A 15,168-nucleotide genomic window follows, 5' to 3' on the forward strand; every position below is an offset into this window, starting at 1 on the left:
GTGCCACAAAACCCATTCAGAATCAGTCTAATGCGAGAAGCAGCAGTTGAGGCTTGAAGGAGGATGTAGCGTGTAGAGTCTCATGATCATAATCAGTTTTATATAAATTATATTTTACCAAACATGGTTTTGAATCACACCATGACACCTTTAGAGGGTGTGGTGGCATTCATGACTGCATCCCAGAAGTTTCAACACTAAATCCAAGTGCTTATCAGGCCAGGAAGGCATGCATCACTTGAGGTCTGTGGTTGACATTTGGCTTTAATTGCCTCAGACAGGACTGCTACATCATTAGGGTGTGGAGTGAAACCACCTCCACCATGTGTCAGAGTTAGATGGAATTAAATGAGATACCATAGAATTGTGTACTGAGCTCTTTATATAACTATCTCTGTGAATGACAGCCAAAGCATTGTTTTCTGCAGTGCATAATTACATAAAATGGTTCGATTTCTATGCAGCTTTTATTCTAAAACATTTTTCACCAAGTAACAATGACACACATTTGTACATCACTCCCTTTTAAATTATCTGCATTTGTTATTTTACTGTCTGTTATCAGGAGGGGAATTAATCAAAGCTTTTTATCTGAGTCCACTCAACCAAGGACCATTTTTGATGTCAACACGACTTTCCCATTAAATTCTCAGAAATCAAACTGATTATTTGACCCTGCACTCTTCCACTTCACTGATGACTCACTGTGCAACTTATAAATAAAAGTGTGTTTACAGACTTCACTAAAAGCATGTTACATCATTTTATAAATATAATTCAGTTAGCATAGCAATAATAATAACTCCTACTTCACAACTTTCCAGTGTGTGGCTGTTCTTCACGTGTGTGTGTGGCGTGCCCTCTTGGCCTCGGTCTGAGGGATCTGGAGTTTGGCAAACAGGAAGACTACTCCCAATGTGCGCAAATTGTTTGGCCACACGACTGCCACACCACACCAAAGCCTACTCTACAGTCAAAACAATCTTAACACTCTGAGAAATAGAGAAATAACACATTATAAAAACACCTCAAAATTTAAATTTTTATTGAACCATGTACAGTACAGTGTGCAATAATATTAAAGCTTTGTTAAGACATCCAAATGTATTGCCAATCATTCAGTTCAGCTCATACCCTGTATATGCCAAAATATTTTAATACTCTTGGTTGCTATTGTCACAGCCTTATATTTCTTAAAATAAAGGCACTTCTCAAAATCGCTGATTTTAACATCACTCATCAAGAAGAAACAAAAAAACTTAAGACATGTGGAATGAATGTTATCAAGATGGGTGGAGATTATCAAGGTTACATATCTTTACTGCGTCAGAAGGACCCATGACTGCTTAGCCTTTTCTTCTGAGGAAACTATAATCCATTAAAAACAACTCAAAACATGTACAAAATATTCAATGCTGTTAAATACTCAATCATTTTGATTGTGTGCGAAATATAAATCTACGTTATTCTTGTCCAGGTTAAATGTCATCAGCATTAAAATCATCACACCTTGTGATGTTGAATACAGTTACGTTATTACAGCAGAAGTCAAAATATACAGATAGGCATCATTGAGAAGAAAAAATGGAAAATTTGTCACTGAGGCAAGTATAGATGTAGCTGCTACATTTTTATAGCACTGGAACAAACATTCACTGCGTTTTTACAGCTTTTGTCTGCTCACATTCATGAGAAGGTGATCCACTGGGAATCTAAATTGCGAATTGAGTTACAATTTATTACACTTCAAATTAAAATCATTATTGTTATTATTATTATCATTATCATTATTATTATTATTGTTATTATTCATATCATTATTATTATTATTACCATTTTCATCTCATCAGTCCACCGGATAATGTATGCAAGTGTATTGGGAATGTATAAATCTGTTACTCAAAGAAGCAATTTGGGGACTTAGGCTGCCCATGGTTTCCTTCAAGAGAGGCACTCCCTTATACTAAACTGAAGGCAGTATCTTTCATTATGAGGTATACAATTTACAATCAACATGTTCTACAACTAACACAGTATATAATAGTACAGTATGTGGAGTGTGCTAATAACTACTGGATGGGTTTTCCTAGTCATCTTATTACAAATCTTTACATTCCAAATATGGACTGAATCATTGATTCCCCCCATACCAAACTGATCTTTTCAAAAACCCAGATTTTAGTTTGAAGCAAATTCAATATTGATTGAAGACTGTTGTGCAAAGGCATTGAGTTCATGCATACACACACAAAATCTAACTGACAACAATAAAAACCAAAGAGAGAACACATACAGGACCCTACAAATACCACATTCAGGAGTTATCTGTGGAAAGAATGTGGTGTTTCATACAGTGCTTATTAATCTAATGGATGAAGCTGGCTGAATTTCACATCGCTGGTCCTGAGCATTGGTGATCGCGCCATCTGAGGCCGGGGAGAGACAGCTAGGACAGGGGGACGAGGGACTGGAAATGGACAATACAGATGTTCCAGATGAGAGATAAGAGGAGCGTAAACATTTATCTTCTAACACCCCTTTAACTACGGACGCAGTCGTCTGCCTCTGCTGGACTGAAACCGTTCAGGGAGTCCTATGGGACACACAGGAGTGGGAGACAGAGAGGAAATAGCTTTATCAAAGATATTAAATGAAACTAGACAGGGAAGGAAGAATTTGTTTTGACTGGCAGTCTTGTGCAAATATTGAGATGTGTGCAGTCACTGGCCAAACTGAAACATTCCTCCTCTTTGTCCCTTTCTACTTTTAGAAGCACTTTAGATTCAGTAACAGTCAATTTGTGAGCAACATCATAGGCAGGGAGAAAACCACGAGATCTAGTCCTTTTTTGGTCCCAAAAATCTGGACTGAAAGCAGAACGTCACTGACTTATTGCATCAGGGCCCTAATCTCTGGAGTAACATGTATGAAGAGAATTTGTTAACTAAACCAATATCTTCTTTGAATTCCACTTTCAAACTTCACTTTTACGAACTTACTCATACCGATTTGTATGGAATTGCTTTCGAACAGTTTTGTGTCCATTATTATATTTTATTGCTTCTCCTTTTTCAGATTTTCATTATTTTTCTTTTTTTTTCATGGAAAAGGGCTTTGGAGCTTTTATTTTTAACACTGCTTTTTTCTGGAAACAAAGCATACACAACACTGACCTGGCTTTGCAGGAACTCTGCCCCCTCAGACGCCTCAGAGAACTGCATGCTGGGTAGAGAGGGGGCTTGGGACATGCGGGTCTGTGGAGGGTTTCCCACGCTGTAGAGACGAGGCCGTTTAACCTGGTCTTGACTGGACAGCGGAGTGAAGCTGTTCCGTCGCAGGAAGGTCGTCGGCACAGCATCTGGTCGGACTTGATCCTGGTTAGTGAAGAGGGGACAGAAAAGGTGCGTGGGAATTAATACGTGTTCGTCCGTGTATCTCTGTGACAGTGAGAGTGCATATGTGTGTATTTACACAGAAAGAAAACTACTGGCACAAACAATCGTAAATTTAAAGGCATTGTCATGGTTGGTCTCACCACACACATTCTCATCCCAATTAACAAAAGGCTTCTCAGTAAAACGTGTTTATGCGTTTCCACCCACACTGTCTAGGACATGTGGTGAACACACTAGGCATTAATCAGGACAAACAGTACAAACAGGGAACAGATAGGGAACTGATAGATAGACAACAGGCGCCACAAGACATCGCTGGACAAAACATCAACTTATTTTCTTTTCTTCTTTTTTCCATGCACCAATAACATTCCCTGGCATTTACTTTTTATATTCAGCTTAAAGTCCTCTGTGAACTGAAATATTAATTATAATATTTTACAGAATAATATAACAGTGCACACAGATGGCTGAGTGAATTAAGGAGTTGCTTGTCTCATTTCTAAAAAGGAGATTGTGCCAGCCTTCAATCCCACGCAAAATGTTCTCTGTGATGAATGCTGCTTAATTGCACAGCCATCGACGTAAAAGGAAGACAAGTCTAGAAGTTTTGAGAGAAGTCTGGCTGTCCAGCGGCTAAAAAGCAGCAACAGGCAACAGCAATGTGCCTTTTTGATTTGAAGGCTTCTAATTAGACCTGGTCAGATCAGTATGTGCGGTCAGGCTCTGCTGGTCAGCCGCTCAAACAGCGGTGGCTGAACTGACCCTTCAGGAGCGTCCCTTCGAGTCACTGGCTGCATTCACTGACTCACTTAGAGTTCACATATGGACGAACACGGCAAAGTTTCCTTGGACAGGCTGGACAATGACAACTTCAGAGAAAACGGAAAACAGTAAGTACATCACACGGTCACAAACTTACTAATGGCCTGTCCCTGTGAGTGTTGACAGCCTCCACCTTCAAGTCAAACATGTCCACTTTACAGCCTGGCAGAGGGAGAGATGGAAAAGAGTCACAATTCAAGATGGAGGAGGACGAAGGAATAAAATATGTATTTGACTCATGAACATGGCATTTCTATGGCTTACCATAAGCCACAGGGGTAAGTTTGAGGACAGTGTGCAGGGGGCACTTCAAGTAGGGCAGGTCATCTGTGGCAACAGAAATAACAATTACTTGTGAGTCGTACTGTACAGTAGTAAGTTTCCTAAAGAAATCCACTCATGTTGTCTGTGTGTCATCCCAAGACAGTGCATACAGCAGCTGTAAAGCGTATGGTATAGTATATTCATTATCAGGTATCTGATGTGTTGACTGCAACACTTCTTTTCCCAACATTGAGGATGCAGTGGGATACACTGCCGGTCTGAGGTGCACCCATTTAATGGTGGGTAACAGTAGGCAAAGTCTTCAGACTGTGGTTTTGCCTTTAAAAGCTATGACGTACCAGAGCCCACTTCCTTTCTTGACTGAGGAAAAACGTGTCTAGCCATGTTTATTTTAAGCTTCGACTTTGAGGAACATTTTCCACTCTAACCACCCAGTCATTATTCAGGATCTATATATTTTTGTCACTTTGTTTCTACTTCTACATTTGTTTATACATGTTTTTTAGTGTGAAACGAGTGCAGGCACAAACTTGTCATTCACACACTCGGAATGGCACATGTCTGTCATAATGTGTAAGTGTTTTTCTTGGCATGTGAGTGTTTCTGTTTGTGAATTAACCTGCGCTCTTGTCCAGGAAATACGCAAGCAAACAGCGCATAACAGCCTGATGACAGATGACTAGCACGTTGCCCTGTCTCTCCAGCTCCATGATAACTGGCTCCAGCCGCTGAACCAGGTCCTGGTAGGACTACAGAGAGAGGAGAGGTACACACTGAGTCACATGGTCCAGAGTGGGGTTCAATTCAGTTCAATTCAATTGCCCTCAAGGGGAAATCTTTTTGGCAGCAAAGCAAATACAAAAAAACAGCACGGTATAAAGCCTAAAAACACAACACAGACCCAACAAAGTCAAATACATAAGTCGGAAAACACATAAAACAAACACCTTTTCACTTCGGAGCAGAGGTGTGACTGAGTCAACTTTGCTCGAGTCCCAAGTCAGTTTTAAGTCTTGAGGCACAAGTCTCAAGTCTAAATGAAGAACACCAAGTCAAGTCAGAACAAAATCAAGAGTCCAGTATCAATTTAATATCTTAAAGAAAACAAAATATCTAGGACTTTTCAATCCAATATGGTTTTAATAGGATAAAAAGTTCATCATGAGTTTGATTTCTATAATCAGTTTTCAACTTTAACATATATAAAATAAATTCAATCATTCCATACAAAGTCATTTGCACAAACACAAGATCTTTTGGAAACCTTTTGTAGTCATCAGAGTCAAGTCAAGTCTCAAGTCTTCTCTTCATGCATCAAGTCAAGTCTCAAGCTATTCAAATTGTGACTCGAGTCTGACTCAAGTCCAAGTCATGTGATTTGAGTCCTTATCTCTGCTTTGGAGGAAAGAGAGACCTTTTACCTCTCCACCTGGGTAGCGGTAGTGGTACTTGTCCTGGTCCCTCATGGCAAATTCCTCTGGGTATGTCTCCTCTATCATCTTATATGTCATCTCTTCACACACACCCTGAAATGACAAAAAAAATAAGAACAAAAACACTCAAAACCTGTAATGTGCCCTGTGTGTGTGTGTGTGTGTGTTGTTCCTGAGATACAGCAGAGGACATACAGCATCTATTTCATTAAGGATCTTCCACTGTTCGTAGGGAACTCCCAGCTCCTCTGCTGTCTGAATGGTGCGTCTCAGCTGACTGGTCCAAACTTTCAGGTCTGACAGACGGTGCTCCTCCGCAAAACCCTTCAGCGCCGCTGCAAACTGACAAAGACGATATATAAGAGACTTTTGGAGCGTGAAGAGTCTTACAATGAGTAACACATAAATACTGAAAGTGAAGTAATAGCCTAGACAGTGGTTGAACTGAAATAATTCTTCCAGTAATGGCCCAGGCATTTATTTTTTCAACAACAGAAAGTGTCTGATGCCTTTTACAGACAGGCTTTTGTTGAAGCCCTTGTTTCTCTGTCTGAATCTATGCCAGAAAACTTCGGCTGCATTTCCTTCATTTTGTTTTGGATAGTTTATTACTTGTAAAATAATTTCAAATGTAAAAGCTTCTTTTTGCTATGCTGTTGGAAGATGTGCCACTTGCATCATGTCTACACTACCAGACAAAAGTTTGGACACACCACATTTTTCTTACTATTTTTCACATTTTAGGATAATAGTAAAGTCATCAAAACTATGAAATAACACAAATGGAATTATGCAGTGACCAAAAAAAGTGTTTAAAAAATTAAAACTATCTTATATTTTAGATTCTTTAAAGTAGCCGCCCTTTGCCTTGATGGAAAGGCAAAGGCTTTGGAAAGAAATTCATACGTAGGCATCAACTTCACCAGTTAAGATAATGAAAAACAGAGTACATTCAATCAGGTGTGTCCAAACTTTTGACTGGTAGTGTATTTTATTTGCCATATTGACAGGCTATTATTTGAGACTTTCTGGTGGTGTTCCTGTCCTCGCAAAGACTAAAAATACAAGAGTGAGGATGAAGTGTTAAGCCACCTGCTTCCCTCTGTCAGACAGTTCAGCGTCTCCCCCGATGCGACCCTCGACATTGTGATGGCTCTCTCCGTGCCGACACAGATAGATGGAGTGGGAGTGTACGTGGATGTTCATGAGGTAGTAGACGATCTTGCTCTGGATGTAGTCCTGCACCCTGTTGACCAAGAAACGACGGCCAACGTTGATGACCTGGATGAAGGACAGGTTCCTGTGGGTCAGAGGGCAACAGAAAGTCAGTTGATAGTATATCTCAACGTCATTATCTGAAAGTTACTCAAAAATTACTCTAAGGTAGGAAAGGGATATCTTGTACTGTTTAGTATGGTTTAAAAATCTTGACATTCCCCATATCAAATGCTTGAGGACATTCTGTATCAGCAGCTTACAGAGATCCAGCTCAAAACAGTAACAAGGCCTGAATAGAGGTCACTAAGATGATGAACAACTATTCTTCTTCTCTACTGGCCCAGATCCAAAGTAAAGTATACAGATTTCGGGTAGGCCTATTAGTGTTACTATATTTATTCAAAGCCTGTAACTGTTATGAATTATTTGATAAAGAAACCAAATCAACTATCTGCAGCTGAGTCAACTGTTTAAAAAGTTAGAGTTTTTCCCAGCACTGCATGACTTAGATTTCGGGAAAGCAGATAAATTCTTAGTGTTTTTTTTATTCACTCCCACATTGGATTTACTGAATATCAGCTCTGCAGATCAGATTTCAGGAAATAGCTGACAATAAACATCTGTACTTGAAATTATCTCCTGTTTCCACCTGCTGGGCAAATCCTGGAAGTGCATGTTCTTGTGGATGAACTGCCAAGAAATATGGGGGTTTAACAACCTTTAAAGAACGACACCAGTGTTCTGACAGCGAAGCCCATAAGATTCTTGCTTTGATTAGTATTGGATTGGTTAATATCTATTTGTCCCTTGCGTCCGTTGAGGAGTGAAACCATTTCTTGGAAAAAGTCAAACCACAGAGGCTGAGCAAGGCATTTTCATCAAAAGCTGTGATTTTCATGGGTGTGAACAACGGTTAGAAGTATTAAATCCTATCAAGGCAAAAAACGTAGGATTCAAAGAATACTGGTTCTGTCATTAAAGAAACAGTCTCTTACTTGTCATGCTCGTCTGGATCTAGAGGTTGGTACGTCACTTTATAACATTCTATTCTCTTCAGAAAATCCTCCATGACACTCTCTCTGTCTCTCTCTGGGTAATCTGGGCTGGACACCTTCACATCCTTTGCAAAAGAGAGGAAAGGTGGAGAAGATTCACTACAGCGTCACGGAGTGCACTTCCACCAGTGTGAGGACCACAGTGTGCTCATAATTAAGCTGGCAAGCCATTACGCTTCATTTACCAGGATATTTGCAGCAATGACATCTGGATCGTCACATACTGACTCTACAAAAAACACCTGCAAAAAAATAAAAAGACATTCTTAATTAGATCACCAATTTTTGCGAAAATATACTCCATCATGACATTGATTTAGCTAAAATTATATGACAATTACATGAAAATCCTCACTCCATTTCTAACCTTATAAGCATTATCCACTGCAAAATTAAGGATGAGCTCCCTCCTTTCTCTGGTGGTGTTGGTGGCGTCAAAAACCTGAGAGACAACATGGGAGATTCAGACCGAATCAAATCACACTTGTTATTTGTTAACAGAGCACACACACACACACACACAGAGGTGCTGTTAAATATGTAGTGTGTCCTTACAGCGATCTGGCCTCCCTCCTCATTCAGATAGGCCTTGACATCCTGCAGCGCCACCAGAGCACACTGTCTGCAGAAACACAGGCAGGGAAGGAAAAGTATTGCAGCTATTCAAATGAAATACTGTACTGTGATGAAATATAGCCTACTGTTGCTAAACATTTGCTAAACAAATGCCATACGAGCAAAAGGTGGCAGTTGACTCGCTATATGAAACCTTATCAGGCTGCGTGGTTTGTCTGGATCTAGCTGTGTGCTTTGTAAATATCACCAGGTTTTTATTGGGCCCGCCAAGTCATACAGATTTTGCCACAGGAGATTAATATAGAGAGGAGCACTCACTTTCTAATTTTCATGGCTTCCTTATTGTCATGCCTGAAGAAGTCATAGGACTTGTATGACTTCACCGCTTCTCTCCTATAAACCCCAAGGTTAAATACTGCAAGAGAACAAAGGGAAACAGTCAGCGTGAGGCAATGAAAGGAATGACTGTATGTGCTGCTACAGTCGAGTCAGTGACCTTTATCTGAAGTGTGTCAGCCTGAACCGGTTCTCCCGCATTCTGTTTAAGTGAATACAACATTAACCTACAGCTATTAAAATGGAGCCTTGTGATAGTTGGCGGTGACATCTAATTAGAAATTAACACACCGTTGCCTGAAGCATAACATTTCCACTACTCATGGATGAGTAAGGCGTCGACCCATTTTTGTTTCAAGTTACCTGCAGGTTCACCTCTGCTTTTAATACATTGGACTGCCCCACGAGATTCCAAAAAAAGGAAAATACTTTCTCTTCTAATTCTACTATCATTTAATATTTTACAGGGCTCACGGAGGGACTGAATTCAATCTTAAATGTGTGTTTTATGCGTTTATCTTCCAGGAACAGATCAAAAGGTAAAATGTGCATGTGTTGCCTCTGTGCTGACCCTTGGTTGGCACTCCGATCCAGTTGAGGTAGCGTGTCAGCTTCTTGGACATGTAGGTTTTCCCCCTGGCAGGCAAGCCGATCATCACAATCACAGTTGGAGAGTTGGTCATGTAGGAGGCCCAAGCTGCAGATCAACATTTGAACACGAACAACACAAACACGCATTTAGATTATTATATTTACAAGGACATTTTATGACCTGCATCCACTCCCCAAACGCCCCTCACTCGACCCCTAAATCCCAATTCACAGTATTCCCATGATGTCACATCCATTTCCTACCAATATGCTGCTTTACAATACACAAAGCTCATTGGCTGTGTTTGTCATCTGATTGTAATCACCTGTTCATTTATTACAATCACCTGTTATTTTCCCACCATGTGGCCGTGTGGTGATGTAACACAATACGATGAATTCTATACCTGACACTAAAATGGCACATTTGTAATAAAGAGGCTGGTAAAATGCCTTCACTTTGGAGGACATTTTTTCTTTTTCTTTCTATGGAGGACAATTGGTCACATAGACACACACACACACACACACACACACACACTCACATCAAGAGGCAGGGTTGTGGAATAATCTATTGTCACGTATGCAGCATCAACCTAGAAGCTGGTTAAAGTTTAGTTTGACATTTCCATCATACCATCCGCACCTCCTCACTGCTGGTTAATGTTTCTCAGAGACCTGCTGCTTAGCAACCAGGTTTGCTAATCCGCTGTAACCTTGTCGGCTCGAACGTGGAATGGAAAATATAACTGGAATTTTTTTTTCTTTCAGTGTCCACAGAAGGCCGTCCTCAGTTCAGGGCAAACAAATCCATCATTATGAAGCTCCTGGCAAGACCCGGCTTGACTTCACATTCTACATACAGATGGCTGCAACCTGGAGAGCCAACAGGCAGGAATACTTTCCTGTACAAATATTTGTACGGCATTGTTTTGGATCCACCTCACATTCCTGATTCAAGATCCCTCTAAGTCAGTGATTCTCAACCTTTTTCATATCAAGGACCCTAATTTAGTCCTCATTAGGGCCACAGACCCCCATTTGATGAGATTTTGTCTCTCGGACCCAAATCTGAGAATATTTTTATTGCTAGATATGATTTTGTCCAGAATTCCAAGACTACCTGTATTGTAGGTAGAGAGATAACAGTGAAACTAACAGTCATTCTTCTGCATTCTCTAATTGTTTTAACTTCTTGTGAATGAAATAATGATGAAGTTTAACAATTCATCAATTTGCTGGGGACCCTCTGGAACCCCTCAAGGACCCCTGGTGGTCCCCGGACCCCACGTTGAGAACCACTGCTCTAAGTCACTGGTTCTTCTCAACCTGGAGGTCGGGGTCCTGAGATCATTTTTGGAGGGTCGCAAGATGATTTATAGGATAGGAAAAAAACATTTCTACTGTCCAAATTTATTATCATGTCTATTTTTTCTGTTTTGTCTAAAATTTTTGCTTTTTTCTTGTGATATACTGAGTAGTTTAGGCCTCTTCTGATAATTCTGCTCTAAATAGCAGTAACTATTTCTTGTGTTTTCCAAAGGTCAAAAGGTATGACTCAAGTTCAAGTTTCATTTTAACAAAAATTAGACCCATAGGTGCTATTAAACAAAATTATCCACTTCAGTGCCAAGAATATGTTTGTCAAGACAGGAGATGAAGATGTAGATGAAGATAAATGTAGTAATGTTTACACAGTTAATGCCCTTTAACTTTGTTGGGCAGAATTAATCAAACAACCTGAGAAGGGAAAGTCATTCTTTGGCTGAACTGTTCACCACTCTGCGTCTGCACACCTGTGACGGAGGTTGTGAGCAGGCATCGCCTTGTTTTAAGGAGTCACAAGACAAAAAGGCTGATGACCACAGCTCTAACTAGACTGTCAAGTTAAAGTTAAACTGAGCCCACTGGCTCACACTGAATGCTGAGTCATTATATCCTCCAAACTGTGTGTATAGGACCTGCCTCCACATACACACCCACACACAAGGTACACAATACACAAGATTGCAGACCGGTGACCAAGGACACGCCTTTGTGTTATGTTGCATCAAAAGGAGGACGTTGCTCAATCAGTGCCTGCTGGAAACTTATCTTGCCCTTTCTTTATTTAAAGCCAATAGAGTAAAACATGTGATTAAAAGAGGCCTTTCAAGACTGATAGCCCAAATTCATTGCATTCTGTTAAATAATGCAATGGTTAGGGTGCAGAAGATCAATAATTAATGAAGAAGAGGTTAAGAGCTCAGACAGTGAGTTAACATTTCACCTGAAGGGCAGAGCAGAGCACAGAGGAGAAACAAACACACAACACTTACAGCATTTCTTCTCGGTCCTCTTCGCCTCAGCGGGGCCGTCTGAGGCTGCAGTGGTCCGGTGCTGGCTGAGGGCCATGATGACCGGCTCCCGGTGCTCCTGCTGTCCTGCTGTCCTGTCACGGCCGGCCGGGGGACGACGAGCTCGGGTCAACGGCAGGCTGAGGTCAGCAGCATCTCTCTGCTAAAGACATGACTCTGCTGTATCACATCAGACACGGCCTGATAATACAGCAGGCTGCAGGCAGACGGTGTGTGTGTGTGTGTGTGTGTGTGTGTGTGTGTGGGTGGGTGGGTGTGTGTGTGTGCAGCAGGATGCCGACTCATGCTCACATTCAATGCAGGATCAAATATAAGAACACTAGACAAATAGGAAAATTATAGTGATACCACATAAGAAATCAAAGTACCAGGAAATGTTATAAGACCACTGTAAACTCACAGTACCATAAACACACTTTAAGTCCCTATAGGAGTATTAGAGGACTATTGATTTTTCGTCCGGGTGCAAGCAAACTAGGTCAAAATGGCAAACTAATGGTGTAGAATCTGTTAATCTAGTTTCCATTATCACCTTTCGGCCACTATCGCTTGTAAATGTTATTCTCACATCACATGCATCTGTTCTAATGGAGCAGAACTTGTGCCACTCCGTGTCATCCTGTCACACAGAGCGACCCAGACTCCTGGCCTGCAGAGCAACTATCACATTTTGTTCACCACTTCTCTCTTTTCTCCTAAAACGGGAAATTCCTCTTGTCTCGATGAGAAAGGACGTGGCTGCAGCGTAAGGATGCTAAACCAAAATGCATTAACTCACCAAAACGACAGCAGGTGCCGGTGCAATTCGTTTTTTTTTTCTTTCAGACAATGCTATCCGCTGGCTTTCGCGGCCGGAGGAGACGTCTCTTCTTCACGGTTGTTTTAGCTCCTCCCCGGCGTCTGCTGCAGGAAGCTCAGCAGTGTCAAGCTAGCGGAATAACAAATAGTACTTCCGGCAAAATATTTCAAAATAAAACTTTTTTTTTTTTTACTTTTTTTTTTTTTTTTTTTCGCAAAAGGCCTACTAAAGCAAAAATAAAATATATATTAAAGTAAATGAAAATGAAAATACCAATTAAAACTATATTTTGGTAACAGCATGGGCTATCAATGCACAATCCTAACAGAAAATCACTATAATATTCCTAGTGTGACTTAAAATGAGTCTGTGGTACTCAATAGTGAGGTTATGGTGACTTTATCAGGCTTTAAAGTTGAAATCACACATGATTCCTATTGTGACTTAAAATGAGTCTGTGGTACTCAATAGACTTTATCAGGCTTTATAGTTGAAATCACACATGATATTACTATATTCTGATAATATAGTTCATTCAGTTTGCTGTGATATTTGTAAAGGGGGGAAAAAAATCATTTTAATCTATTTTACAGCCGTAGTTACATCCCACATGTAATATGGGATGCAAAATATATATTTTTATGACACTTTTTTGTTGTTTCGGGCAACCCTGTACTTATTTTTGAAGCGCCAATTTTTATGCTTTTATTTTGAAGGCAAAATCACTTTCGTCTTATTCTGGCTGCCTTTGGTTGGTTTCTCCTTACAATTCCCTGAGGTCTGTTCCGCTTCAAGCCTGTGGGAGGCGCTCTGGGTCACGATGAGACCAAGACGTGGCCTGTGACGTGAGACAACTGCCTCTTTCTTGGTGTTCATTAAAGGGGAATGCCACTAAGTTCATATATGTTATCCATACGGTGTTGGAATCTAGTGTCTAGTCCAATGTTTTTGAAAATTATTATCTCTCTCCCAGAGCCACAGACCACAGAATTGAGACATGAACCTCTCATGAAGAGGTAAAATATGGAGTGAGTTGGGAAAGATTATAAAGGGGGATTTTCTGGGGACTTTTGTTTCTGCACAAGAGCTGATTAACACTAATAAGATGAAGCTCATTTGAGTAAAAAAACATCAGGTAGCCTATTCTGTGGGTCCACAAAAACAGTCTGCAAAATCACTATACTGGAGTGGGATTTTTCATCTTGACGATTTGAATATTACTTCTCTGGTTCCTGGCTTTGGGAGCAAGTTGATCATTTCTACAAACATTGGACTATCCAGAGGAATAACATCTATGAGTTCTTAAATTGAGTGCGGTATCCCCCTTTATTTCCATGGTTATTGTTTACTCCATCCAGGAAAAAAATGATATGCCACAAAATTTCATTGCAATCACAATTCTTTATTCTCTCAAAAGAAACTAGCCTCACAGTGTCTAACTAATACACCATAACATTAAACAACCCCTCATTTGTGAGATATGTGCTTATTTTGTAAAACAATGTCCATCAGCAGTAGATAATCTGGAATTACATGTAGTTTTTGATCATTTTCATAACTCAATCTCTGAGAGGACAGTTGCCAAGTGAGGAGATAAAGCCAGAGAGACGGCCACTAGGGTTTTTAAGTCAAATGGGCTTATGATTTCCAGTTTGTTCCTGTCCATGAAGCATATATTATGTCCCAATTTCTACCCCAAAACATATTCATGGTAACTGTTACTGATCCAGACAGTACTGTAAATTTTAAAAACCATTTAACCGGAGAATATTGCCTTGTCCACATGGTGGTCGAAAAGCATTATCCACATGATCTGCCACCGGTGTTGCACCTTCTGGTCATTGTTTGTCCATTTTGTAGCCCTTTGAAACTCAGGAAGTACTGGTAAACAAACTGTCTGAAGATCCCTGATCAGGTCATGCTCTCTTAAAGTTCAGTATTATGGGGAAATAAAGGGATCCAGCTTTCAAATGATATGAAAAGGAGAGGACTTTCCACCGCTTATCACAGTTTACACACTTTCATCATGAACATACCCTGAATGCCTTATACAGATTGAATAGTTTCAGATCATTTCGCAAGATTCATTTAAAGGAGTACTGAAATTTCACTAGCTAAGATCTTTGTATGTCTTTGTATTAAGAAGGCCATGCTTTAAGAGATTACACAGTAACATTGAAGGGTCTAATGCTTATGATTCATTTGTCTGTAATATTAACTGAACAGCTAATATTACCAATATAGGAGGGATGAGTGCAATAGAAAAAACAGCAAGAATGATGACCAGGACATGTAGCA

General features: G+C 40.2%; 1 protein-coding gene across 2 annotated transcripts; it reads right to left on the reverse strand.

Annotated features, from left to right (window-relative positions):
• Positions 1–1,028: 1,028 nt before the first annotated feature.
• LOC139664602 (6-phosphofructo-2-kinase/fructose-2,6-bisphosphatase 2-like) lies at positions 1,029–12,956 on the reverse strand. Of its 2 annotated transcripts, none has more exons than XM_071543493.1 (16): positions 12,850–12,956; positions 12,033–12,213; positions 9,695–9,820; positions 9,106–9,202; positions 8,767–8,833; positions 8,579–8,653; positions 8,397–8,453; positions 8,152–8,276; positions 7,031–7,238; positions 6,134–6,280; positions 5,927–6,031; positions 5,125–5,254; positions 4,485–4,547; positions 4,318–4,382; positions 3,174–3,374; positions 1,029–2,593 (listed from the first exon to the last, which is right to left on the reverse strand). In XM_071543493.1, exons 2-16 carry the CDS (start codon positions 12,106–12,108, stop codon positions 2,540–2,542), a joined length of 1,596 nt encoding a protein of 531 aa, XP_071399594.1. In that variant the 5' UTR covers positions 12,109–12,213; positions 12,850–12,956; the 3' UTR covers positions 1,029–2,539. The 2 variants fall into 2 exon arrangements, with proteins under 2 accessions (XP_071399594.1, XP_071399595.1); XM_071543494.1 differs by having other exon boundaries at positions 12,033–12,210; positions 12,850–12,938.
• Positions 12,957–15,168: the final 2,212 nt, after the last annotated feature.

The sequence above is a fragment of the Centroberyx affinis genome, unplaced genomic scaffold (genome assembly GCF_046629955.1).
Source record: "Centroberyx affinis isolate AG114_WGS23_722 - 3 ecotype Tasmania unplaced genomic scaffold, CSIRO-AGI_Caff_v1 ptg004325l_1, whole genome shotgun sequence".
Classification (NCBI taxonomy): domain Eukaryota; kingdom Metazoa; phylum Chordata; class Actinopteri; order Beryciformes; family Berycidae; genus Centroberyx; species Centroberyx affinis.

Coding starts and splice junctions, on each gene's coding strand:
- LOC139664602 (XM_071543493.1), bottom strand. CDS start 12,108: ATGGCCCTCAGCCAGCACCGGACCACTGCAGCCTCAGACGGCCCCGCT. Junction 8,277..8,396: donor TCATTGCTGCAAATATCCTG/GTAAATGAAGCG, acceptor TCTTTTGCAAAG/GATGTGAAGGTGTCCAGCCC. Junction 6,032..6,133: donor TCCTTAATGAAATAGATGCT/GTATGTCCTCTG, acceptor TTGTCATTTCAG/GGTGTGTGTGAAGAGATGAC.